The sequence below is a fragment of the Mesoplodon bidens genome (assembly GCF_964165515.1).
Source record: "Mesoplodon bidens genome assembly, chromosome: 13".
Classification (NCBI taxonomy): domain Eukaryota; kingdom Metazoa; phylum Chordata; class Mammalia; order Artiodactyla; family Ziphiidae; genus Mesoplodon; species Mesoplodon bidens.
Genome location: NC_138169.1, coordinates 40,022,818 through 40,050,670, shown reverse-complemented (window position 1 = coordinate 40,050,670; position 27,853 = coordinate 40,022,818). Strand labels below are relative to the sequence as shown.

General features: G+C 48.4%; 1 protein-coding gene and 1 long non-coding RNA gene across 7 annotated transcripts in view; one reads left to right on the top strand and one right to left on the bottom strand.

Annotated features, from left to right (window-relative positions):
* The window catches only part of CABLES1 (Cdk5 and Abl enzyme substrate 1), a 115,823-nt gene extending 98,619 nt beyond the window's left edge, over nucleotides 1-17,204 (bottom strand). For all 4 annotated transcript variants that reach the window (XM_081252067.1, XM_081252068.1, XM_081252070.1 and 1 more), the window contains exon 1: nucleotides 16,210-17,204. In XM_081252067.1, the coding sequence (XP_081108193.1) occupies nucleotides 16,210-17,084 (875 nt within the window). In that variant the 5' untranslated portion in view covers nucleotides 17,085-17,204. The remainder of the gene's footprint in view (nucleotides 1-16,209) is intronic.
* LOC308626693 overlaps nucleotides 15,997-27,853 on the top strand; it is a 64,056-nt gene continuing 52,199 nt past the window's right edge. Inside the window, exons 1-3 of one of the 3 annotated variants that reach the window (XR_014017291.1) lie at nucleotides 16,747-16,842; nucleotides 17,953-18,149; nucleotides 19,934-20,178. This is a non-coding gene — a long non-coding RNA (uncharacterized lncRNA). Of the gene's footprint in view, nucleotides 16,179-16,746; nucleotides 16,843-17,952; nucleotides 18,150-19,933; nucleotides 20,179-27,853 lie in introns of those variants that run through there. The other 2 variants (XR_014017289.1, XR_014017290.1) reach the window with 2 other exon arrangements.

Here is a 27,853-nt window from a genome sequence, read left to right as displayed (position 1 = left end):
GTGTTAATACTATATTTTACAAACGAGGAAACCAAAAGCTAGAAAAAGTTTTACTTTATTTAGAAATTGCCCGAAGTCATGCAGGTAGGGAGTAGCAAAGCCAGGATTCAAACCTAGCTCTGGCTCCAGAATTTACATTCTTAGTCACCTTTATCTGATTAAATCAGAGAAATCATCAGGAAGATAACTTTTTCAACGGTATTAAACTGTGAAGCCAGCATTCAAATTCTGCTGTTTAAAGCACTCATCCTATCTTGTAACTGTGCCTGCACGGCAGAGTGGGAAGAAAATGGCCAGAAAGTCAGACTCCACTTTCTGCTGGGACCCCCGAGTCAAGTCTGCTCTCTGGTTCTTGGTTTCCTCATCAATACAGGGAAGACAAAAACGCCAGCCTTTCCCCAATCAAGGGTGTGATCAGGAATAAATATGAGAATGGATGGGGCAGGCTTCTGTAAAACAGAAAATGGACCCCCCCGCCCCCCAAGACAGGCCAGCTTTAGGAAGCCTCTAGCACACAGCATGTACTTATACCTGGACAAAGTACAGGCAAGTCTCATTATCTGCAGATTCTGTAGCTGCAAATTTGCCCTCTTGCTAATATGTATCTGTATCCTTGCCACATTTTTTGCACTTTCGTGCTTGTTGTTGGTACTTTCGCTGTTTAAAATGGCCCCCAGGCCAAAGGCTGTCTCGTATGTGACCAACGGGGAAAACCTGTGACAGAGAAGCTTTGTCCAGGCATGAGTTACTGCTGGCCGTGAGTTCAATGCTAATGAATTAACAATATATATTAAATAAGGTATCTCCAAGCAGAGACACACGTAAAACCAGATTATACAGTGACTGGATGATGAAAATGTGACCAGAGGCCGGCAGGGTGCTTTCCCTGGAGCGATGGTCCAGTGTTCAGTGTTTGTAGCTCACTCAGGGTTCACGGCCACTTGATAGAACATAACTATGCACTACCATATAAGCTAAACGTTTTATAATACAAATTCACTCTCCTGGAGTGGAGGCAGTTAACTTAGGTGGACAAAGCTGAGCTCTAAAGAGGAAACGCTTAAGTACTTGGAGCTCGGTCTTGGCCCTCCCTGGGTCTCCATCCACAGCCCATTAGCCTTTGGCCAATATTAGCCTCAGTGAGCAGGGTCGTGGGCCCTCATCCTTTCATTCCATGGCAGCCTCGCCGCGCTGGGCCTCTTCAAGGTCCCGCTCGTCCACCTGAATGTCCACGGCCCGGCTGCTGTAGGAAACACCAAGGCCCGTCTGGGGGGCGTGGAGCCCCTCTGCTCTAGGTGACCCTACTCCACTCCACTCCTGTGATCCTCCCGCCATCCGGCTCTGACAGTCCTCTTTTCCAGGCTGAGCCTCCAAGAGAGATTCTCACCCAAGTCTGACAACGGCATCCAGGGTTCAGAGCCAGAATCCAGACTCATCTCTCCCTGTCAGGTCACCCGGGAGGCTCTCCAACAACTTGAATGGGAAAATCAGCATGTATTCTTACACAGAGGTGCACCTTTTAGAAAGCATTCAAGGAACGCAGCAGAGGTGTCAGGCTACTCAAGACTCATTTTATGAGGCATTCCAGCGCCAGCAAGAAAAATGGCCTGGAGGAGAAGGGAACGCTGCTGAGACCAAAGACTCAAAACGAAAAACCAACTTTTTTCAGCCACTAGGGGAAAATGTGCAAGTCACCCGATGAGCCTGGGGTCCTGTGGAGACCACAAGAGGCCGGCTGCCCCAGGTGCAGTGCTCTTGTGTTTCTCCTCTGACCTAAGGTTGAAGTAGAACAGAAATGAAGCTACTGGTTCTGGACATGGCAACACAGGCTGAACTAGCTCCCAGGGCAAGGGGGAGATGCCAATACTAATAAAATGTCACCTCGATTCCTTCTGCCAGGGTTATAATAAGAAACTGGAGACTTCCTCCCTTGGGCATCCTCTGTTAATTGCCATTTATAAAAGTTCTGTTGGCTGGGCCTGTAATATGCATTATTTTCCCTTTGAAAACAAAACGAAACTTCTAAAATATCAATCGTCATTCCAAATGGCACAGTGATTTGTTTTCCAACTCACACTCTCGGATTAGCTGGGGAATCTGTCTGAAAGGCAGTCATCTGGTATCAATTTGTGACAATATGAAATCAAAGCTGAACTCCCATGTAAATACACTTAAAAAAAATTCCAGATTTCACCAGCCAGCATGTATTTTACTCATTTCCTTACATTTCAGTCTTGACTGTTATTTTCCTGGCTCCAAAGAACTAAACTTACATATAACAAATGTTGCACCTCTTAATAAAGCTCTACTGGCTAAATTCTTTTCAGCTCTGTGAAATACAGCTTTCAGGGAGGGTGTATCTAGATGGATGACTGGGTTGAAATATACCATTACCATCTCTTCCAATCTTCCTGGCCTCAACGGCTCACTTGTGTTTGGAGCAAACAGGGTCAGATAAAAAAGCTGGTTGAGTCACTCTATATACACACAGCAGCTCCCCGCTGACACATCCATAGTCAAACATGGGCTGGATAGGTAACTCACACAAACATATTCTTGGACAGTGCAAGTGTCAAGAAAACCAACTGGAGGCTTCCCTGGTGGCACAGTGGTTGAGAGTCCGCCTGCCAATGCAGGGGACATGGGTTCGTACCCCGGTCCGGGAAGATCCCACATGCCGCGGAGCGGCTGGGCCCGTGAGCCATGGCCGCTGAGCCTGAGCGTCCGGAGCCTGTGCTCCGCAATGGGAGAGGCCACATCAGTGAGAGGCCCGCAAACCGCAAAAGTAAAAAAGAAAAAAAAAGAAAGAAAACCAACTGGATCCTAAAACAGTACCTGTTTTTTGCTCAGGAAGGACACAAAACTTGTTTGGATAAAATGTTACACTTAACAAAGGCAAAGCTCAGTGGCAGGAGTATGGCTCAGGGTTAGATATGATTCCAGCTCTGCCGAGCTCTACCTTGGAAAGAAAAGTAAACTCCCCAGAGTTCAATTCTCATCTACATAGTGATGTCAGCCCCTACAAACACGCAGAGCACCAGCAGCGTGGCTGGGACATAACAATCACATCGGATATTTATTGAGAACTACCTGTGTGCCCAGAACTGTGCAAAGTGCTTCAGAGAGATAATCAGGTTTAATCCTGGCTGTCATGCTATGAGGTATCTGATTATTGATATTTCCCACTCTTTACAGATGAGAACCGAGGCTCATGGAGTTTCCAGATTCTGCCTACCGTCCCACCCGGGACACAGCAGATCTGGGATGTGAAGCGATTTCCACATGGCTCTGCAGCTCGTAACGTTAGTGTTCAATAAGCATGCCATTATTATGAAAAACCACCTATAAAACGAGAAGAAGATGCAATTGCTGCTGGAATATTAAGACTGCATCCCAGCCTCACTGTGAATTACAGAGCAAACACAAAATCACTGGACACTGGGTAGTGTTTAGTTACTGCAGCAGATTGCTATGCAGCTTTGCAAAGGTATCTTTTCTTTTTCTTGAGAACGTTATCTTTATCCTTCACACTCTAGATCACTCAGACTTCAACACCTGGTAATTAGGTGCAAATACGCACAAGCTGAACCAGGAACTGTTTGAAAAAAATCTTGTGATCTTGCTCAAGAGTAGTTTTTTCTTTAATAAAAAGAAATTATATGTCTTTAACTGAAATTAAATGAACAAAATCTGATCTGTTTTTGAAACTGACATGTTCAACATTTACCTTAAAAGGTAACATTAGACTTTTTAGACCAAAAGAGTTGGAAATGAGTGTAAAACTTGAGATGATCTCTCTCAAGCAGAAAATGTACACATTCTCGGTCAAAAAGTTTTTTACGACCCTATATACATCACCTTGAGCTATGTGGAGAGTAAAGGCACAAGATTATGTGAAAAAAAAGACAATGAGAAGAAACAGGGTCATCTTCAGGTCTGTAAATTTTTCTTCTAGGGAGTTTCTTAAACGCATAGCATTGGATTGTGCCAATACCCTCCTCTCTGTCACAGAGGTGGCTCTGCCATCCAATCAGTCCACACACTCAAAACCCGGTGGGAGGGTCTCCCTTGACGCCTCTATCTCCCCCATCTTCCACAGCCAGTCCATTGCCAAGTCCACTCTGCTGCATCCTAAATCTCTGTGGAATCCGCCCCCTTCTCCCCACCCCCATGACCACCACTTCAGCCCAAGTGGCCACCATCTCCTGCCTGGACTGCGGCGATAAGACTCTGATCTCCTCCCACGTATGGCTTCCCTCCAAACACACTGCCTGTCCTTCATCTACTTTCTCCACATCTCCCTGCTTCTTCCCACCAGAGACCCTGCCCAGGCTGGTCCTGCGGTCTGCACCAGTCCTCCCAGCCCTTGTTCACCCTTTAGACACCTCCAGAAGCCAGCCCTCCCCATCAGAAGCAGGTCAAACCCATCAGGGCGCTCATCCCAGGCTCTGAGAGGACCAAGGCCTTCCCCTGTGTCCACGCACCACAGCCACAGCCCCTACACTTGTGGGTGATGATTCAAGAGTCTCTCTCCAGCTCCACAGAGAGCTCCATGCTGGCAGGGACCACCCAAGTAACGTACAAGTCCTGTCAATTCTGTCTCAAGTTGAGTCAATCATCCCCTCACCATCTCCACCTAGTCTGGAACTGAACCCATAGGATCTCTGAGGTGAGCCTATATCTCCAAATAAGGTCACACTCTGAGGTTCCAGGTGGGCGTGAATTTTGGAGGACGCTATTCAACCCCGTAACCACAAGAGCTGCAGAGATGGGTGACCCGAAGGACTTCGGGGAGCACAGGCAGTGCCCCAAACCGTGTGGTCATCGAGCCTCACAGTGGGAAGTTAGGCACCTCTGCATGCCTTTATGCTCAGGCCCTCACTTCTCTCTGGGATTCCTAACACCAGCTTCTTCGCTGGTCTCCCTCCCTCCGGGAGAAATTTCCAAGCGTCCACGAACCCCCAAAACTCTTTCTAAAATTCTCTATGTGTAAAAATAGACGAACCCCCAGAACAGAAAATTTTGGATGGGCACAAGTCCATCTTTCTGAAGCAACAACTAAGATGCCAAAGGGTTAAAAACAAAAGGCACTGCTCTCCCTCCTCCGTCCAACCCGCCTCCAAGCTTTCAAAACACAGCTGTACTCACACCTGTCCCTGCTCAACAGCCTCCCTCCTTCCTCTGAAATAAAGTTCACCTCCGTGGCCGGGCGCCCAGTGCTGGGCCCTCACCCGCCTGCAGGCTCGACTCCAGGGCCACCGCCAGGACAGCTGTCTGCTCCAGAGCAGAAACAGGGAGCCGGGCTGCCTCGGCCTCTAATTCTCCTCTCTCCCAGAAGGCGGGCACTGGTCTCACTGATCCCTGAACCACCAAGCGACTTGATGGTTCACACAGAGGCGTGTGAACAATCCGGCACGCGGAGGGGTGTGGGTTGCTGCTGACCCCACGCCACGCGGGCTACACTGGGGACCCTGGTTAGGCCCCAACTCTGTCCGCCCAGGGGGTTCAAAGAGCAAAGGCGGGGTCCAGGTGCAGAGGGACCTGCGAGCAGGGACGGGGGAAGCCAAGTCAGTCACCAGAGCAGCATACAACCGACTCCAGGGTCACGGCCATGGGGACCCCGAGGGTCCCCCCCAGGAGCCCTCACACTCCAGGGGTGTCCTGCCTAGAAAAGGAGGCCGAGCAGGCGGCACTCAGACCACAGGATGAGGGCCGTGGCTTCTGCAAAGGGCGGGAGGGAGCAGAGGTATATCTTCCACAATTGTCTTGGCAGGTAGCACTCCCCTCCCGTGGGCCCCAACGGGCAGGGCAGCGTCTTCCATGCCTGCGTGTGGGCCAGACCAGCTGTTGTTCTTAACCTCACTGCTGTGCTGCTCAAAGGGTACGACGCTGAACACGTGAATTCGCCCCTTCTTGTTTCCCTGTCCCGGAGACTGTCATTTTGCAGTGTAAACAGGGGCAAAATGCAGCACCTGACGGAGGGGGTGTTGTTTGCCTCAGCTGCTCTGATTTTACTTTACCATGAAATTGAAATTGAAACGATGCGGCAAATTGTCTGCAAGCAAAAAGCTCCACCCTGGGCTTCCCTGGTGGCGCAGTGGTTGAGAATCCGCCTGCCGATACAAGGGATACAGGTTCGTGCCCCGGTCCGGGAAGATCCCACATGCCGCGGAGCGGCTGGGCCCGTGAGCCATGGCCGCTGAGCCTACGCGTCCAGAGCCTGTGCTCCACAATGGGAGAGGCCACAACAGTGAGAGACCCGCGTACCCCACACACCACAAAATCTCCACCCTGGATGATCTTAGAAGACCCTGTCAAGTTTCTCAACTGCTTCTTGACTGACGGTGTGTGGGCAATACCCGGCAACTGTGACCAGCTACAATTTTACCAAGCAATCACCGAGGACCAAACCTCTGCTAGGTGCTTCTCATTTTCATGCTCACAACACCCCCAACGGGCAGGAATTATTATCCCCATCCTACAGATGAGGCTACTGGGGCTCAGAGGGTTAAATGAGTTTCCCCAAAAGGTGCTGCTAGGGGGCAGAGTTGCCTGGCTCCAAGGCTGGTCTCTCTGTTCTCGAATCTGTTCACCTAATTTGCTGAGAAGGAGGCACAGCATCAGGGCTGTGGGAAAGGAGCAAGCGACACCACACTATGACTTGGAGAGAGCTATTGTTATTGGGAAAATTTTCCACAACTTAGGCCCCAAACCAGGGTTCTCTGTTGGCCTGTCCCTCGAGGTTATCACATGAAAATCAGCATCCTTGCTTGACGAGAAGGCGCCACTGGCCAAAAATACGGCACAATATTTCTTTGTACTTTAACATTCTGACCTTGACTGACTCTAGCCCATAGGTCTGAAATGGATGAGGCCCTAGCATTTTTGTTCTCTGGAGGTTAACTAACATACAAGTGGAAGATTGGGGGCAGGAAGGAGAATAAAATGCTACAGCATGTAATAGAGTCCTTTGCTTTTCTTAAGTGATACAACTACATTAGAATTTGTGGTTTGTTTTAAAACTCTCGGAATCAGAAAACACAGGTTTCAAAACTCCAGCTCTGCCATGTATGGGGTACGTGACCATGGATGTGTCACCTCGTTCTTCACGGTCTTGATTTTCTAGTCTATACAACAGCTACCACATTGCCTTTTTGAAAACGACTTAATAGACAGGAAAGCACTTTGTAAACTGTAAAGCCCCAAACAAGTAAGTAGAATTTAATTATCAGGTGTTCGTCTTAGGATGGATAAACTGAATCCCTCAATTACTGACACACTCACCCAGGAATTTGTCATCTCATCTCCCTTCCTCAGGTCTCCCTCTCCGAGAGCAAACTTTATTCAACTCAATAAAAATGTAAAAAACTTCAAGAACTACCTTTCAACATCGGATCAACCATTTATCTCCTAACATTCCAATATTCTTTTTACTATTTTTTAATTGAAATATAGTTGACATGGAATATTATATTAGTTGCAGGTGTACAACATAGTGATTTGACATTTAAAAACATGGAAGTCTGCACCTCAATTCCCTGCACCTATTTTGCCCATCCCCCCACCCCGACATGTTAATTTTAGTCCTTCAGCAAAACATTATAGACTTTGCCTGTCCTCCAGTCCCTCACATCCTCCCACCCCCTTCCTAAGATGATCAAAGCAGACATTTCGCTGTATAAAGCACTGGGTCAATGAGTAAACTGCTTTAAAATAAAAATCAATGTGCTAGGCACACAAATCTTTGGCATTGTCAAATATTTTATTAGTCTCTTCTTGAATGGCTTGTCATCTATTTGTCATGAAATTAAACTTAGATACTAAGTACATCCTAGCCTTTATGTTTTTTATTTTTATTAAAAAAATTTTTTTTGATGTGGATCGTTTTTAAAGTCTTTATTGAATTTGTTACAATATTGCCTCTGTTTTATGTTTTGGTTTTTTGGCCACGAGGCACGTGGGATCTTAGCTCCCCAGTGAGGGACCAAACCCGCACCCCCTGAACTGGAAGGCGAAGTCTTAACCACTGGACCGCCAGGGAAGTCCCTCATCCTAGCCTTTAGATCAGGGAGAAGACTGGGTCCTTTCATGCACACACACATTATTACAATATTCCAAGTCCTAAACTTCTAGTATTTGCGTGCTCTGTGTTACAAGCTTTTGTCTTTGTGACCAAATGTGCAGCAATAAACCTCAAACCACATCAATGATAACCCCGTTAAATATAAACTAGTGTGCAATTATCCAAAATGCTAACACAAACAAAAAGGGAAAAAAACCAGGAAACCCTGATTGATTGTATGTTCTCAGAGACTTTTAAAAACCAAACAAAAATAAAAATACATTACACAATTTGTAAGGCAGGGTAACAGCTAATGATTTTATGATTCCTCCAGATAATACTGAGCAGTCTGAGCCCCAGTGTCTGAAAAGTTTAGTTTTTAAATTGCACACAGGTTGAAACTTGAGGCGGGGGGTTGTTAGATATTTTTTTGAGGTGGAAAATGGGTGGTGGTGACCCTTTGGGAAATTCACAGAATTATGTGAAATAATAAATTCTGATAAAAACGTCTGGTTTTCAGCACTCTTCCTCTGATGATGACATTTTACACAGTCCCCCAGGGGACAAAGGAACAAAGAGACGTGTGGTGAGGCTCCTGGTACATGTGCTGACAAACCAGGTCTCCGGAAGGAAAAAAGCAGAACCCTGGCTTGTAAAACTGGCTGATTCCTGTGGTGTAAATACTCCCACCATGACTGATTTCAGTTACTGATCAGCTCAGATTCCTCATCGTCCGGTTCCTACCAAGTTATAGGAGCCAGTCCAACACACTCCAGGCTCTGGCAGAAAGCCAGATTAGAAGAGACCAGGGCTCAAATTCTAGCTCTAGATTCCAGTTATGAGGCCTTAGACCAGCTTCCTTAACCCCTCCAACCCTCAGTGTCCATAGCTCTAAAATGGGTATAATCCCAGTGCCTTAGGATTGCCACACAAATAAAACAAAATAATGCATGTGAAGCCCACAGCACGCGGGAAGGTGCTATCTTCCCTCCCTGGGGAGGGGGAGAAGCTGCTGAGCGTGGGGTGGGGTTGGTGGGTGGGTGGGTGGATGATGGGGAAGAAACATTCAGGGAGGAAGGTTCATTGCTGCAGGACTGCGGAAGGAGGTGGTAGGTTGGCTACTTTACCAAATAAAAGTTCGGGAGTGACTGCTGGGTGAAAATAAAAGACCTAGAAAGTTGGGGTGAGGGGCAGCCTCAGGCCTGTCTCCAGCAAGTCCCCCAACCAGCGAGGGGCCAGGGCAGGTGCACACAGACCCAGGGAAGTGAGAAAGTCCCCCCGGGAGGGCGTGCTCAGTACCATACCCGGGGCGGGTGATTCTGCAGGGTGATGGGTCCAAAAGGGAAGAAGGGTGTCTGGTGGGGACCCTTCCCATGGAGAAGCCCGTGGGTGCCAGAACCCAGGTGTCCTTTGCAAAGCCAGCACAGCATGGAGGTGATAGGCGTGCAGGGGAGCAGAGAGGGTGCCATGGTGGCAGGAGGGCCACACATGAAATACAAGGAATTTAAAACTGCCCAGATCCGGTGTGGGCCTCAGAAAGGCCCCTCTGTTGGCCGGGGAGAAGGGCTGGCGGGTCCAAACAGAAGCCAGGAGCCTCCAGGAGACAAGGACAGGGAGGGACCAAGGCGACCAGCCCACATCTCTGGGGACAGAGCCCTGTGCGGGGGGGCAGAGGTCTCATGCGTTTCTGTAAGGAATCAGAATGAATAGTTCAGGCTCTGCAGGCCACGTGGTCTCTGCTGCAACTACACCACTCTGCTCTTGTAGCACGAGGGCCGCCAAAGACAATACAGAGATGAACAAGCGTGGCTGTGTCCTAGAAAATCTTGTTTATAAACAGACCATGGGCCATAGTCTGCTAACCCCTGGGCTGGGGAAGCGGTGACGCTGAGAAGATAGAGAGGGTCAAAAGAAAGGAAACACGCCCAGGAGGGAGGTGGTATTATTATTCCCATTTCATGGATGAGAACCTCATCCCAGAGTAAGTGGCGGAACTAGGGCCACAAACCCCATTCCTGGGGGTGCCAGCCTCCTGTTCCTCTCCCACCTCCCTGTGCACGATGGAAGGCACAGAAAGCACAGGTGCACTGAAGAGATAACAAAGGTGACAGGAATTTAGGTGTGGTCGAGAAGGGCGGGCGGGGGGGGGGTGGTGGTGCAGGCAGGCCCTGGGCAAGACTGGATCACTGTAGTCACGGAATCCTGTCCGCTCTGGGCTGTCCCCTGGGCTCTCACGCACAGAGGTCCTCCCTGAGGGACAGAGAGGCAGACACCTACATAAGGAAACCACAGGGCTAGCAGTGCCCTTCGAGGTCACGTACGCCACCTTCACCCCAGTTCCGCTGAAGCCAGTTGAACAAGCATTTATGAGCCTGGCTCAAACCACAGTGGAGCAGAGGCAAGCGGGTTATAGGGCCCAGGCCCTGGAGCCAGAATGCCGGCGTTCAATCCCAGCTCCCACGGACAGCCTGAGGGATCCTGGGCCAGTAGCTTAACCTGTCTGTGCTTCAGACTAGGGGCGATTCAGGGGTGCTGTCCAAGGGCTGTTATAAATGTGAACTCGCCTGACCTCCACAGGGTGCTTAGAACGACACCTGGGACATGGTAGTTAAATAAAAATACTGACTGCATCAAGGCACTGAGCCAGGTCCCATGGTGGGGAGCGTGAAGTGTCCCTGCCGTGGTGAGGGCTCAAACAGCAGGCTCACCTCTAACCAAGCTCTCATCACCGGAAAAATCGGCCCATTTACCTGCGTCTCCCAACACACAAAGGGACCACGCTCATGTTTGTACCTCCCATAACTGACAGGGGTGCTCCATAATTGATATTCATGATGTTCATGTTTGTTGAATAAATCATACAAGGCATTAGGTCCCCAAACTAGAATTTCCTCCGCGACATACCTGACAGATACCAGAGCACCTAGGGTCACCCTCTACTCACTCTGTGACCTTGGATTCCTGCCCCTCCGTGCTGTTGGGGGCTGAAATCAACATCTACAAAAGCACTTTGTAAACCTGAAGGCCCTTGAAAGGCAACAGAGGTGGGGACCACAGATCACTTCCGAGACAGGAGTGGTGGCCCTGGCTTCCAGCCTGGATGGCCGCCTGGGGCCGGCAGGCCAGTTGCAACACCTCCCAAGCCAGAGGGAGCACAGCTGAACATGTCTTTTAAAGTTCTCCCTTACACCCGGGGAAACCCATTCCTTCATTCATTAGTGCACGTCCTGCCAGCTGGAGCCTCCCAGGATACACGTAGCTCCACCTCTGCATCTGACACTGAGGTTCAGTTACCCACTCATCCCCAGGCGCAAGGGCGAGGACACCTAGGGCACTAGGCTGGAAGAACACAGCACTCAACTGTCCCAGTGCTTTCATCCCAGAAGGAAACGGAGAGGCAGGGGGTAGGGTGGGGGGGTGAAGCGACCTGCCCAAAGTTACCAGCCAGGGCAGGGGCAGGTCCAGAGCCCAGGGGGGCAGGGTACTGGCTGGGCATTCCTGATCGACATCGTGTCACCTCACCCGGCCTCACCTACTGCTCCTTCCCAGTGTATTCAAAGGCCACCTACCTGCCTTTGGCCTTCTCCCTAACAACTCTCCTTCCTGGAGAAAAGTGTCCAGCAGGCGGAGCTCCCCAGCCCGGCTACGGGGACACACTGCAAAGCCACGCTGTGGCTTCCCCCACCCTTCCTGGAGGGCAAAGGGTCACACTTGAATTCACTGCCCTCGCTGGGCACTTGCCAGCAGCGGGCAGGCTTCCGATGCATTTCCCTTGCTGAGTTCACCCACGACATGACAACTTGGTGACTGTAAGGAAGGGGACAAGCGGGTGAACCTCGGGCTCTCACCTCAGGCCCTGGCAGGAGTCGTGGGTGAGCATCCTGACCAGGGCGTGGCCTGGCCCGGAACTGCAGCTTTGGCTTCCACAATGCATGTTGCTGGAAAGATGGCTCAACAATAACTTGGGTTGGCTTACCGCAGAGGAGGTCAAAGTCCTTTCCTGACTTCTAAAATCCAGAAGGGTCAGGTGGCTTCCAGCTGGAACACAGTGTGGTGACTTGCCTGAAGTCACAAAGCAGGGAGGTGACAAAGTGGGGAGAGAAGTCCATCCCCCCTCTCTTACTCTGGGCGGCGATCTCCTATTTAGCTCACGTTTTTCTTTTCAGTAAAGAGGACACCACAGACCCAGCACCAGTCCAGGTCTCACCCCAGGAGGGGCCCTGAAGAGGGAGAGCTGGTTAGAAGCTCCAGAGCAGTCAGGTGTGAGCCTGAGCTCTGCCCCAAGGGGTAAGTGACCTCGAGCAGGTTATTTAATCTATGAGCCCTGGTTTCCTGGTCCTTAGAGTAGGAACAATCATAATATCAGTAAAGTCTTTATCAGGGTGCGGCCCATTTGCCTCCCAGGAAGCTAGTTAACAATGCAGACTTGGGACCCTCAGACCCACAGGATCAGAATCTGCCTTTTCTCCAGATCCCCAGGTGACTCTAAACTCATTTACATACATAATACATACAGCACTTAGCACGTGCTCCCACCCACACAGTCGCCCCCCCCCCAACCCCGATAATAAATGTAAGCTCAGTCTGCACCTGAAAGGGTCTGGAACACAGGCCGGGGCTCTCTGGAAGGGCTGACTTACTGCCCAAGGCTGTGCACCACGATTCGAACCCCAGGCTTGGGACTCTTCTGCACTACATGCTCTCTTTTCCACTGAAGACCCGAGTCTCCACAAGGCACACGCTAACACGGGTGCTCTAAGAAGCAAAACCCTCACGTTTTAAATTAATACCCTGGTCCCCGTGTGCCCCTCTCATCAGGGCCGATGGTGCACGTCTGTTCACCTGGGCTCCATTCTGCAATTCAGGAGCTCTACGAAGTGCAGTAACCCGCTGCCAGCTGCTACCTGAGGTGAAATTTTTAAAGTGAAAGAAAGCCTTAAAACACACCGTATAAATTTACACTCCTCTTCTTCACCTATTAACACCTTCCTCGGGCAGAGAACACAACAGAATGTCAAGCTAGAAGGCATCCTTTTGGTTTCCCAGCTCTGATGCCTAGCCATAGAGCAAACCCCAGCACAAACAACTCCAGGCAGGCCTGGAGCCCCATGCACGAGGCCCGTGGTCCTAAGTTCGCTATACACCTCAGTGGAGACTGGTTAAGTAGCAAGGCTAAATGTGAGGACTAGGAAAGGGAGGAGAGAATCATACCAGCACGACTGGCCTGCTGAATCCCGGACAAACATTTACAGCCAACAGCTCCAAAATTCTCCTGGGGCCTACTGCATGCAAGGCACAGTGATACCGCGCAGTGGCAGAGGAAAGACATCAGGCTTGGATCTCAAAGATCCTGGCCAACACTGGGTCTGAGAAAGAATCTACACATAGGGTGGCTGTGAGGATTCACTGGGATAAATGTCAAATATCCAGCCGAAAGCACAGAGGTGGAGTCATCAATCCATGGACACATCTGTGCCAAGGCCTGGGCACAGAAATTTTCCTGTCATATTTCAAGATTTGGAAGTACAAGTAATAATTGTGATTAGTTTTACAAGCGTCCAGATGGAAGTAACAAAAAAGAAAGGGTTTCAAGATTTCAGGTCAGGAGATTCTGATTTTTATATACCCATAACAAACCGGGTATATGAAATCCCGAATTCATGAAAAAAAAAAAAGGCAGATTTCAATTAACTATGGCAGTGCTTTCCAAACTTTCACTTGTATATGAATCATCTGGGGGTCTTGTTAAAATGCAAATTTGCACTCAAGTAGTCCAGAGTAGGGCCTGAGGGTTTGCATTTGTAAGAGCTCTGAAGGTCCAAGAACTCACTTTTGAGCAGGAAGGTTGTTTGGAATTCTTTAAATTGCAAGCAACAAATCCAAGGAAAGCATAATATGATTTAAAAACAACACCCCAGGAGAACATCTATGAAGTAGTATATGGAACCACCGAGGCTAGGAGAACTTCTTAAAGGGAGGCATACCAGGAAAACAAATGACATTCTTTAAGTTGGCCTGGGCCTTATTCAAATGAGTCTGTACTCCACATCACAATTCATCTAGGCAGGTGAAAGTACTCTCTAGTGATCACAAAAGCACCACACTTCTGACAAAATTCTTGCAACCAGGGCAGTGTAGGAAACAAAGTGTCCTAGGAGATTCCAAGTTCCTGGCCACTCCATGAGTAGTGGCCAAGCTAGCTTTTCACGGCCTTTCTTAAATCTCTGTTTTACCCATTTACTTCCTCTCTGCACATTAAATTTGACACTATTTCTGTTGACAGATGTAATTTTTTAAACGCCCGTCAAGTTGCCGGAGATGGTTAATTCCGAAGTAGTAAGATGAATGTGGCTGTCAGGTTAAGGAAGCATCTTATACTGACTAACTCATCTTAATGTGTGTGTTGGGGGGGGGGGATCAATAAAACACCCAAGAGGTTCATATTTATATGTTCAGAGGTTAAATCTGGCTATTTTTTGGATCAGAAATATCAACACACAAGATCCTCCGTGTCCTCTGAAATGAGATTCTTGGAGACAAAGTGTGAAGTTATTTGGTCTCCAGATGTTCTGAGCATGGGAACACATCTGTCTACTACGAGACACAGGCCAATCTTGCACACTGGCTTAGAATAACATGTATGTTTATTACAACTCCTGTCCTGACCCGCTGGACAAGCTGGGCTCACGCTCAAACTAGAGTCATTAAGAGCCAGTGCGTGATGTCAAGCTGCCCAGAAACTGCTGAGTCCAAACCACTCACCCAGAACGGAAGGGATTCCCCTCCCCTCCTGTGCACTGGCCCAATAACGGGGAGAGGCATGCTCTGACAAGAAATGCCAGGCCCAGGCTGTCACCTGTGCCCAGCGTCACTAATCATCCGTGCAGTCACAAAGCTATTCGACCGCTCCACACCCCTGCCCGCAGCCCATGTGCACTCAGCTAGGATGCTACATACCAAGCAGGGTCATGATTTCACCACTTGGGAAGAAACAGACTCAGAACAAAATTCTGCAGGAGCCTGTCTTGTTCTTTCCCATCTGTCCACTGCGGGAGGAAGTTAAAGTTTTCCAACAGGCCACCTTCTTACTTAGGCCAGAAAAAGCCTAAGTGTTCAGATGAACATTACAGGAGAGAGGCTGTAACAGGAAAGGTTCCCCCTTCTCACCTTGAGGCCTGCAACATGTTGGCAAGGTCCCATTCCAGAAGGGGAAACTGAAGCCCCAGGAGGTTAAAATAACTGAGCCATAGGGAGCCTAAGAGGCCTTCCTAAGTAACAAGCTTCCCAGGGAACAGGTCTGCACTTCCTTGGGGCTCCCCACTCCTGTTCTCTCCCAACCTCCAATCCACTGCCTGATGCAGAACTAGCTCCCCGACTGTCCCTGGAACATAAGTGACAAGCTCTAGACATTTCCTGAATAAGCAAGTGTCCAACATTTCACGGTTTTGCTAAGATGCTTGATACCCGCAGATGACTTAAGCGAGCGAACACAACCACCTTTCCACTAATTTCGGCAAATTCACCTTGGAATGGAAAAAAGGATCCTCAAGCCCTGTTTTCTCCCTGTCCCCCACCCCCAAGGCCTGGTTCAAGGGAACACAAGGACTTCCCTTTTCTTAGAAAAGCAAAAGGAAAACGCCAAGTTCTCCTGGGACACTGGAATACTTTGAGCGCAGGCAGAACTTCTCAAGAGGGATTCACGGCGTGTCTGCGACAAGTTCGGCTCACACGCGCCGCTTAGCCGCCGGCCGGACCCACGGCTCAACTCTGCGCCCCGCCTAGTCTTGCCTGGCGCAAGGAGAGTGCTTCTCCGGGTCCGGACCAGGTTTCTGGAAGCTCGTGATCTCCTCCTTGCAGTGGGAGGTTTTGGTGCCGCTTTTTAGTGGGCTCCCGCAAGCCCTAACTCGGGACCCACTTCATGAGCATGGTGCTTCTGCTCTGTGAGTGCCGGGCTCGTGCACACACGTGTGAACACACACACGCTCCCTAGAGACCTTCCCTCTTCCGCGTGCCCTCGTGGTTTGGAATTCGCGCCAGAAGCCCGGGGATCCGGCAGGGCGCGGGAATTGGGAGCGACCAAGTCCCGCAGCAGAGAGCGGGCCGGGAGGGACGCGAGGTAAGGCGCGTGTGGCGTCCTGGATACTCACCGGGACCTCTGCAGCTGCTCGAAGGCAATGGTGCTGCCCCCCTGGCCCGGCTGGTCCAGGGAACAGTAGGTCTGCGAGGTCTGCCTGGAGAAGGCGATCGGCAGGATTCCCTGAGTGAAAGAGTTGAGGCGGCCCCGACTACCGCTCCCACTCCCGGGGGTCCCGGAGCCCAAGAAGGCGGCCGCCGGCACGTGCACGCTGGTAAAGGCATCGTCTTCCTCCAACTCCTCCTGCCCGGCGCCCCCGGGCCCGTCGGGCAGCTGCGGCTGAACGCAGGCAGCGAGAGGCGCGGGCCGGGGCGTCTGCAATTGCTCCCCCGATGCCCGGCCTGCGCCCAGGGGGCTCGCGAACCCTCGGGCCGCCCCAGGGCCGAGCACGGTCGCGTGGCCGCCGGGGACCAGGGGCGGCAGCGGCGAGGGCGGCGGATGGCAGGGGCCTGATCCAGCTGCCAACGCCGCCGCCGTGCCCGCCGCGGCGAGCGCGCCGCAACCGCCCCGCTCGGCGGCGGCGAGCAGGCTGAGCCGCGTCCTCGCGCCGCAGGCGCTGCCGGCGCCCGGCTTGGCCGCGCCGCTCTCCTCGCCGCCGGCCCACTCCTCGTCCTGCAGCGGCGGCCGTCCATCCAGCGAGATGTTGGTGAGGAAGGAGAGGGCAGCCTGGCGGCGCCGCGGGTCCATGCGCGGCTTCCTGGGGGGCTCGGGCGGAGGCAGCGGCGGCTGCGGCGGCGGCTGGGCCGGCGCGGCGGCCGCGGGCTGGGGCTGCTGCTGCGGCTGCTGCTGCAATCTTCTGGTGCCCGCGGCGACGGTGCCGGCGCTGCTGCTGCTGCTGCGGACGGCCTTGCCGGCGGTGGCGGCCGTGGTGGCGGCAGTCGCCGCCATTGTGTCCGGCTGCGGCGATATTTCCGCGATGCCCCGAGAAGCGAGCGGCGCCCGAGTGTTAAGCGGCGGGCGCGAGCGCCGGTGACCCGGGCTGGGCAGGGCGCGGGGCGCGGGCGGCGTGCGCGGCGGCCCGGCCCCCCAGCGGGCGGGCCATGCTTGCCCCTCGGTGCTCGGGCGGGGGGCGCCGCCGCTCCGGCCCACGCGCGCGGCTCGCTGGCTCGCTGGCCGTCTGCCCGCCCGCCAGCAGCCTGGGGGTTCGGTCCCGGGCCCTCTCAGACCCCGCAGTCTCCGACTCTCGGGCCCCGGTGTCCGTATTTATAGGTGCGCGCGCCCCGCGCTCGCGCTCCGAAGCGCTCTTTGCAAAAACACTGTATCACGTGTGGGGAATGAAACCTGGGAGGAAAACAAAGCCGCAGGCGGCAGCCGCGGAGGCTGGCGGCCGGAGGCGGGGGGCCGGAGGAGGAGGAAGAGGAGGAGGAAGGGAAAGCCAAACGGGTGGCGGGGCGAGGGATCGGCCGGGCGGTCCAGGTAGTCCGAGCCGACTGCGGGGAGAGTTGGTGGCTGCCAGGGCGCGCGCACAGGTGAGGGAGGTAGCACGTTTCCTCGTAGCGCTTGGACTGGGAATTGGGGGCGCGAGCAGAACCCCATGAGTCACGGCGTGAAAATGTGGTCGCGGGAGAATTGTGGGTCTGCGGGACAATTAATTGGAGCGACGCGGAGATTTGGCCCGCGAGCTTGTTAACTAGAAACCGCGCTGCTGTTGGGCCCCGAGAAATACATCCTTATTAATAGTTACACACCCCTTATGTGGACAGTCCCACCAGAAAGCTGTCGCTAACCGTTGAGTTTGTGTCTCATTCATTCGCAGACTGAGGATGCAGCCCCTGATTTAAATGCATACCCGAGGGTGCGTAAGAACCCAGGCGTGAACATCAAACGTGTGGCCAGACTAATTGATACATCTCCATTTGATGGTGCTGTCAGTTTTCATCTCTTTCTTAGCAAAGGCCAACATAAATTTTTACTTCGGCCCAGAAACGTGCTCCGTTTTCCATGAAGACCAAGGTAAGCTAAGATGGCCTCACAACCTTTTCCCCTTGTCACCTTGCAAATTTTTTGTGGGTTATGATCTCTTTTCCTCCCGTATAAACTGGGAACAATATCCACAGCTACTTTCTGTCATTTATTTCATAAACATCCGTCTGGCACCTACAATGTCTTATGTAAAGATGAGTACCTGTCCAAGCTGCAGCTCTGGATCTGCGAGGGGTGGCAGAATTCTGTACCCCAACCTCACGCCCAACAAATGCCTGTCCTGGGGGGGTTGGAGTGGGTGGGGGTTACCATGAGCCATACGAAAACGCCTGCAGATTTCCCTGTGCGGTTCGGGTGACTTACCAAATGCAGTAGGAACAATTGTCACACTGACTTGAGTTCTGTGACATCTAAGAAACCCTCTACACTTTCCTGAGGGAGAAAAAATGTGTTTAAGATCAAGGGATTAATTTAATTAAAGGTTTAAATTTAGCCTTGGAGCTAATGGGTAACTGTGCATTGAAATTCCACTCCATTTCAAGTTCAAGAAAGTAAATTGAGTAATGTAGAGCAAATACACCCTTCCAGAGACATGCAGCCAGCCTGGAGGATGAGATATGGGTGAGTTCGGGTTACAGTGGTTTAGGACAAACATGGCACATGGCCCTTTACATGAGCAATTGTTCATTTTTTATGTTATGCCATTTTTAGGCCTTTTGAGAAAGTGGAACCCGGTGTCTATATTTAGAGCAGCCTTACTGCAGCTAAGCGACCAGTGCTGTGTAATTTCATTAGGATTTTAATTACTCTCTTCAGCTAACGACTTGAAACTTCCAAGTTACTTTATTACAACTAACTTAATTTACTTGACCACTGGTCTGGTTGTGCTGGCAGGCAGTGTTTAAAAAAAACACCAACTCTGCACATGTAAAAGAAAAAACTATTTTTATCAAAAAAGTGATACATGTTTATTGCAGAACATTTAGAGAATAAGATAAGCAAAGAGAAGTAGGAAAAAAAAGCTTCACTAACAATCGCATCTCCTATGGAAATTTTGATTTCTGTCCTGTGTATATTTTTAAACAAAAGTTAAAGCGGGCTGTTTGTGTCTTGTGATCTTTGCTTGCTGTATTGTGATCATCTTTCCTTTTAGGATATTCTTCTATAGCATCATTTTAATGACTGCACGGTGTTCAGTTTGATGGAGAAACTATAATTATTAAGCCTGTGCCCTACATTGAACATTTAGGTTGTTTCTTCTTATGCTGTTATAAAGAGTGGTGATGACATCCTTTGTTTTGCTAAGTCTTGCTACCATCCAATACTATTTTCTTAGGTTAAATGGATTTTGGGGCAAAGGACATACCATATTTTTAAGGCTTTCTATCCAGAAATGTTGTTCCAATTGGCTTCCTCACTCTTGCCAGCACTGGGTATTAAAATTTTCTCATCAATATTCATTTCTTTGCCCAGTTAAGCTATTGTAAGGGTCAAATATGCAAACTAATTTCAAATATTTATTAAAACATCAAACAAGAATTAATATCGATTTAACCTCCAAACCGCTCCTGTGATCTTCTTATGGGGATCAGGAGAGATACAATTTACAGTTCACCTACTATGTTTTAGCCACAGAAGATTTCTAATCCTTATGACTACGCTGCAGTGCTGGGGGGAGGGGAGATTATCATCATTAGTTTACGGATGAGGCTCAGAAAAATAAAATGATTTGCCCAAGGTCACTAGCTCTTAAAGTGGCTGGGCCAGGGGCTTCCCTGGTGCCGCAGTGGTTAAGAAGCCACCTGCCAATGCAGGGGACACGGGTTCGAGCTCTGGTCCGGGAAGATCCCACATGCCGCGGTGCAACTAAGGCGGTGCGCCGCAACTACTGAGCCTGTGCCCTAGAACCCGCGAGCCCCGACTACTGAGCCGGCACGCCTAGAACTGGTGCTCCACAACAAGAGAAGCCACCGCAGTGAGAAGCCTGCACATCGCAACGAAGAGTAGCCGCCCCTCGCCGCAACTAGAGAAAACCCACACAGAGCAACGAAGACCCAACGCAGCCAAAAATAAATAAATAAATAAATTTATATTAAAAAAAATAGTGGCTGGGCCAGTATGCAAATCTTACTCCAAGACCCATACATATTCTTGCGCCCTCTGCTGGTGAGGATGTTTTATGGGGGGGTTGTCTCCACATTTAATCTCATATTCATAATTAAGAGTCAACTATAATGGAAATAAAACAAGCTTTGGAGGAAGGGGATCTGGGTTTCAAGAGTAAGTCTCTTAACCTCTCCAAGCCAGTTTCCTCTGGGTTATTCTGAGGTACAAATGAGGTTGCTTGAGAAGCATTTTATAAACTTTAAAGTACTTTTTAAAATGTCTGTTACTATACCATCCTAATTTACTTACTCCCTGAATTTTTCCAAATTCACTTATTTTTCACCTATTTATACATGGATCAAGTATTACTGAGCAAATTCTATGTGCACAGCACCATCTTGCTACGAAAGGGATAAAAAGAAGTGTAACCTTTAGCCCTTGTGCCCTTGACACTGAAAGTAGTGAAACCCAAAAGCTCAGGACACATTTCAGTAAAATGGTAAGGAAGACTCTGATTAAGTGATCGAATGAGCAATCTGACTGGGACGCTGTATATATATTATCATAGTGTGAAAAAGGAGCTTTTCATTTGAGAGGAGGCCTTAAGCAAGAGCCAGGATTTAAGCTGACCTGGGAAATGAAGGAAGGAAGAAGTTCAGTTCAGGAAGAGGAAATTCTGCAAATTCCTCACAGATTGCAAGCTTAGAAGTATAATTCTTACTAAACCAGTTGCCAAGGTTTGATTTTTTTCCATTTCTTTTCATATTGCTCCATTCCAAGCACCCATTCTGAAAACTGTAATTGCATGCACAAACTGTTTTGATTGACATACATGGGAGTCAATTTAAAAAAGAACCTACAAGTAATCACTGATCCTTTAAAAAAAATAATTCCGCAGACCAAGAAGTCTGAAAATTAGCTTAGAGAAAACAGTGGATATCAGTCATATCAGAAGCCATCTGACATAAGTGGCAATAACAAGCGGTTCTGATGCCAGCTTAGGCCCTTACAAGCTTATGACCTTTGGGGCCTCCTGCTTGGGAAAATTACAAAATTTTTGCGTTTGTTGCCTCGTCTGTAAAGATAGGTTTAGTGTAATATTTTACCTTGCAGAGTTGTGAGGATTAGTGACAGCATGATGATGTAACTAGTAGAGTATCTTTAGGTAGCTATTATTAGCAAAATGCAAAATATAGAAGGTGCTCCTAACAAAGGCCAGGATGTTCTCGGTTCTAGGTTTTTGTAGTTTTCACTACTGTCAGGCAGGTAGGACCATGAGAAGCTTCAGATGTCAGCTCCAGTTCAGAACAGATTATTGTATTGCATGTTCCCTAAAAGTGCAGGCTGTTGCCTGCTTTTTATAGGCATAAAATATAGGCATAGTGCCGATGAGAAACCTGCTACTTTCCTTAATCAAGTGAAAGTCAGATTTTCCAAGACTAGAAATGGAAAATATCCAAGAGACAGTCGTTAACACCCCAACTGTTCTCCCTGAAATTCACCTTCCCGTCGGGACTCTTAATCATCATTTCTGTTATCCTGGGAGAAGGGGAGGGAAATCGATGGGGGGGGGATTGTTTCCCCCTTTACAGTTTGGCATAGATACCTTAATTTCCTTACTTAATTCTCCAGGACATCTGAGACTAGATACAACATTTAAATATGACTTGACTAGAAGCTCAGGGATATTTAACAGAGAAATAAACTCAATGAGTAACAGACAGCCACATAGAGCAACTTACAGAATATGACTTCCTTATAGTCCTCATCTCAATATTTCCTAAATGCCAATCCCATGCTCGGTTCTGGCTTATGTTCTGTGAGTAGCAATGATCCTACCCTGGAGCCCTCAAGCTAATAGCAGAAAAAGGCATGGAAATATTTTCACCATAATATATCTGGTATTTTAAAAAGAGAGAGAGATATATATGTGCAGGGATCAACCAACCCCTGGCATACCTCCTAGAGTAGGGGCTATTTAAACTTTTGTCCCCCAGCACCACCTATCTAGGACACTCTCCTCTCCCTACGCAGGAGGAAGTGCCCAGAGGAAATGGCATTCCTGCTACTGGCCATGATCCCATCCTCCAAGTCTCCTTTTCCTGTCTGAGGACCTGCCCATCCCTCAGTAACTGGCACCAGCAGCCCCTGACATTGTTAAGTCATCGGCCCAAACAGGATCATTTTGTCTCCAGACCCCTCACACTACGTGGAGGAAAGAGGAAGAAGGATGTTTTACCACAGTACCTGCCTAGCATAATGGAGGGCCTTCAGACTTCTATAACTTGTATGAGAAGCTGAGAAAAGTAGGCAATAGAAGATCTTGTCCATTGGACTGTATGAACAGTCATGTAAGTGTGTGTTACTAATTTTTCAAGGACGACAGCTCAGGGCAAGAATGGATTTTGATAGCTGTCAGTCTGGGGAGACAAGTGCCAGTAACCCTTCGTCACTGTCACAGTGTCTTTCGAGTGTAGATCCCCAAAACAGTAGTGCAAATGCATTTACTCTTCAGATTTCTTCTGATCCACCAAAATTCTCCCTTGGATGCAGCCCAGCCAATTGTGAAGGAGGAGGGATAGCCATTCATAATAAGCGGTCCATTCCACTAGCCCTCCGCCAGAGGGGTGCAGCCAGTGGGCCCAGGTTCGGGTTTTCAGATTCTGAGCTCTCCCACTAACCTGTGACTGCTGGGCCTCGGCTTCTTCATCTCAAGGCTGGAGCAAATCCTGTTCACCTCGCATAGTTACTGTGCAGATGAGAACCAAGGCATGTGTAGAACACCTCCCACTGTCTTAACACATAGTGGGTGCTCGTGAATGGTGGCTGATGATAGTATACAAGGGACCCCAGAGAAGCACGCCAGACTTGTGACCAGTGGATGTCCCATTCCACTGCCCAAGGCATTAACTGTCCTGGAAGAAACGTGGCGTCAAAACTGTGTTAGTAAGAAAGATACATTTCAGGGATTCCCTGGTGGAGCAATGGTTAAGAATCCGCCTACCAATGCAGGGGACATGGGTTCGGGGACATAGGTTCGAGCCCTGGTCCGGGAAGATCCCACATGCCTCAGAGCAACTAAGCCTGTGTGCCACAACTACTGAAGCCCACATGTCTAGAGCCCGTGCTCCTCAACAAGAGAAGCCACTGCAAGGAGAAGCCTGTGCGCCGCAACGAGGAGTAGCCCCTGATCACCGCAGCTAGAGAAAGCCCGCGAGCAGCAATGAAGACCCAACACAGCCAAAAATAAATAAATAAATTTATAATAAATAAATAAGTAAATAAATATACTGTGTTAAAAAAAATACATTTCAGATGCTACCCTGAGATGGCCTCAGTCTTCCAAAAGGGGATTGTTCATGCCCATAATGCCACCCAAAATCCAATTGCAGAATTTTTATGATATTGGCATTTTAAAGAAAAATCAATGAATTTTCTTTGTGTTACTTTTATACTTCAGTTTTAGCAAACTCTTGATTTTCTTTGAAATTAACCTGGTTTTATTTCTTTTGAAATTATACCGATATGCATGAATAAGCATCTCACGTACAAAGAAGAAAGCACTTCTTATGTAATTATAGCACTTCTTATGTAATTATGTAATTTCCTGAACATGCAAATTACATATGGCGCCGGCTTCCAGATGAAAGCTCCTCTAGACTGTACACAAATCGACAGGCCTAGAAGTCTCTATGTCTCCCAGTATAAAAATGTTATTTTATTTTATAGTGTTTGCATTTGTTAGGTCACTCTCACATCAGAGTGGGACAAATGTGGCCAGATTCTGGAGGAAACATCACCACTTTGCCTGCCACTGGGAAGTTTAGCTGAGCTAATTAGTGGTCTGTGGTAACCTTCACTGATAGATGGGCAAACCACATGAAGAGACAGCCCAGAGAAACTGAAATGCAAATGCCTACCAATCACTTGAAAAAAGGAGAAATAAGAGTGATGGACACTCTTATATTGCTGGTGTAGACGGGAACAACCTTTCTGGAAAGTCATTTGGCAAATGTATCAAGAGCCTTAAAAAGTTCACGCCTGAGAGCATGGGCTTGGGAGTCACACTGGCCGGGTTAAATTTTGGCCACACTCTCATGGTTTTGAGCACATTGAGCACATTACCCTTTGTGCTTCAGTTTTCTCATCTGTGAAATGGGAATGATAATCTACCTTTTATAGCATTGCTATGAGGATCCAGTGTAGTAACATTACAGTTAATGCTTGGTACATGGCAAACACTCATGAAATGTAGTTACTGCAGTAATCCTAAGGAGCTATTGAGAAACAAGGTCAAACATTTATGCACAAAAATATTCATTGTAGTATTGTTTAAAATAAAGGAAACTTGAAAAAAGAAACCCTAAATGTGGAGCAATGGAAAAACTAAGTAAATTATGGTTTACTCAAACAATGGGATATTGTGCTTATCGTGCTTCTATTTTTTAAAAAATTATGTTTACCAAGCTTTCTTAATGACATGAAAAATGTGTTTTGAAACAATGCTAACCAAATAAAATAGAGTAGAAACTAGATAGATCACAATATCTCAACTTTGTGAAAAAATTGAATGGAATTGTTGTTTTAAATACTAATATGTGCCTAAAGCGTACATGTGACCAGAGGGTTAAATCACTGGCTAGGATAGTAGGATTATGGTGATTTTTATTTGCTTCTTTTTGTTTATGCAAGTAGAAATAAGTGTGTGGTGGTCATTATAGAAACTGCTTCCCAATTAATATTTTTTAAAATATTTTTTAAATGCATAGAAATAAAGCTTGGAAGAAACTATGTCCAAATGTCAAATGGTGGAATTATTGGGGAACTTTTTTCAATTTCTTTAGGGATATTAGGAAGCAACTAGCTTTCTCTGCCACCGATGAGTAGGAGGTGATTAGGCAGAGAGAAGGAAATGCCTTTTAGTAAGGAAACCAAGTATGAATGAAGGTGCAAAGACAGGATAAGAAAGGAAAGGACTTTTTGGAAGTGGCTGGCAATGACTAGACGTCCCAGAACAGCTACATTAAAAGGACTGTAGCAGTGAATAATGGGAAATAACACCAAAAAAACAGTATATAGGGCCAGATCATGAGGAGCCCTGAATCTGAAGGAAGGAATATGAACCTATGGGCACTAGAGAGCCATAGGTGATTTTTATTTTTTAATTTTTTTAAAGTTTCATCTGGTTTGTTTGTTTGTTTGTTTGTTTGTTTTTGGCTGCTCCACTCAGCATGTGGGATCTCAGTTCCCAGGCCAGAGATCAAACCCGTGCCCCCTGCAGTGGAAGTGTGGAGTCTTAACCACTGGACCGCCAGGGAAGTCCCCATAGATGATTTTTCAACAATAAGTGACACATATGTCGAAAGCCAAACTGAAGGCGTATTAATTTGGCAAAAGTGCACATGGGGTTGAACAGAGTCTTAAGATCGGAGAGGGTTTTTTCTTCATTCTTCCATTTATGTATTTATTCATTCAGCATGCATTGAGCTCCTGCTTTATGCCATGCTCTCTGCAAGGCACCCAGTAAGGCAAGATCCCAGGCCTCAAAGAGTTAACAAACAGTCTGCTGTGAAAACTGGAGAAAGAGAGCAAAGGACACAAAAGTGGGTTCCCTTTTATGAGCAAGCCCTGAAATGGTCATTTCTACCTTCTAGTTTGAATTCTCACCAAAGCCCCGCTATTTATCCTATCTGACCTATGAAGAAACAGAGGCTCAAAAAAGTTAAGCATGGGGTCGTGCTTCTGGTCACACAGCTGATCCCTGGAGAATTCCTTCTGTAACATCTTAGGGTAGAGGTCTGTGTCACAGGGAGAGGCCGGATCCTAGGTGGTCAGAGAGGCCCCACAGTGAAGGTGATATTTCAACTTGGACTCTGGTGCATATGTGAGATAGGGCATTTCAGGCCATGCACAGGCATGGGGTCAGTAATGTTAGGACTCCATTACAACCATTTGGGCCCGAGGAAGTAGCACTTGGAATTGGCAGTGAGAATGGAAAAGAAAGGTCAAGGGCAAGAGGCACTGAGGAGAAACCGGCTTCCAGATTTCCAACCTGGGGGGCAGCTGTAATTCCTGAAAGAACCAACAGTACCCTGGGGAGGCGAGAACAGATGAGAGGGTCAGACGCTGGCTACGTTCTGGCATGAGTTCCTGGTCTACACCATCACACAGGGGCCCAGGGGAAAGTAAGAAGGAGTAAGAAGGTCTCATTTTTCTAAATAACACCTTAATCAGGTGGAAAGAGAAGTAGGCTTTGTGTTTGTACTGTGACAACCCTCCAGTCTGGTTACAGATGGGCTCACATGGTGGGTGGCTGAGGACCCTGGTCTCTGGAGCCCCTACACTGGCCATAACCACACATTCCATTTGCCCTTTGAGACACAATTCAGAGCGGACACAGCATCCTGGCCCCCTTTTGTGATGTACGCGAGAGAAGCTGTTGGAAAAAAACCATTCCAGGACTGGGCTCATTTCAGCCATTTTCTAGGATCCTTTTGATGGCAGGTGACAGAAACCCAGGTGAAAGCAGCTTAAGGAGAATTTATCTAAAGATATAGGAAGGTCTCAAGGAACACAGAAACAGGAATACAGCTGGAGTCCGGGCACACAGAGAACCGTGGATGTGGGCCTGCCTTTTCTTGCCACCTAACCTTCTCCATTGCCTGGTTCAGACTCCATCATCTCCCTCCGCAGATTCTGTTCCTCTAGTCCAGTGGGCAAGAAATGTGGCCTCTGACAGTTTACAACCTTTATAACCTACAGAGCCTGGACCCTCCGGGTTTCCGTTTCAAATTTACAAAGAAAGACTGAAAGCACAGCTTGTGTGGAGCTGGCCTTGGACTTCTCAACTAACAGGCATTCACTCCCAGAGGCAGATGGATGGTGTGTGGGTCGTCACATCTCTAGGTCTAATTTCCTTGCTTGGGAAATGGAGATACACTCTCTACCTTGGAGGTTACTACTGTGAAGAGTAAAGAGGATAAAAAGACATCGGTGATATTCAGACTTCCCACCAAGTGCTCCTAAAGGCAAAAAAAGAGGAGACTGGGAATTCCCTGGCAGTCCAGTGGGTAAGGCTCCGCGCTTCTACTGCACAGGGCGTGGGTTTGATCCCTGGTGGGGGAACTGAGAGCCCACATGCCGCGTGGTACAGCCAAAAAGTAAAAAATAATAAAAAATAAATAAATAAAAAGGAGACTGACAGCCTGAGGGGTCTCTTGGTGAAGCTGGAAGCAGGACATTGATTTGAGGTCTTGTTTTTAGCATAAAAATGTGTTGGCTATGGGAATTTAGCATATGATAAAACTGACATCTCAAGTTAGTAAAGATAAGATAAATTATTTAGTCAGTGATGTCGAGATTGAGTGGGTTGCCAGCTGGGGAAAAAAAAAAGATCCCTCACAGTCTACAGCAGATTAAATTCCCGATGGAAGAAAGATTTAAATGCAAAAAAAATGAAATCGTAAAAGTAGTTAGGAAAAGTGCGAAAAACCTTAGCAAAAGAACTCAGAACGTGTCCTCGTGGTCTGCCTCGTTCAACACTGCAACTCCATCCCCTAAAGCAGCGCTTGGTACAGAGACAGGACTTAATAAACTTTTCGTGGAAAGAATTAATGAGAGAATATTTC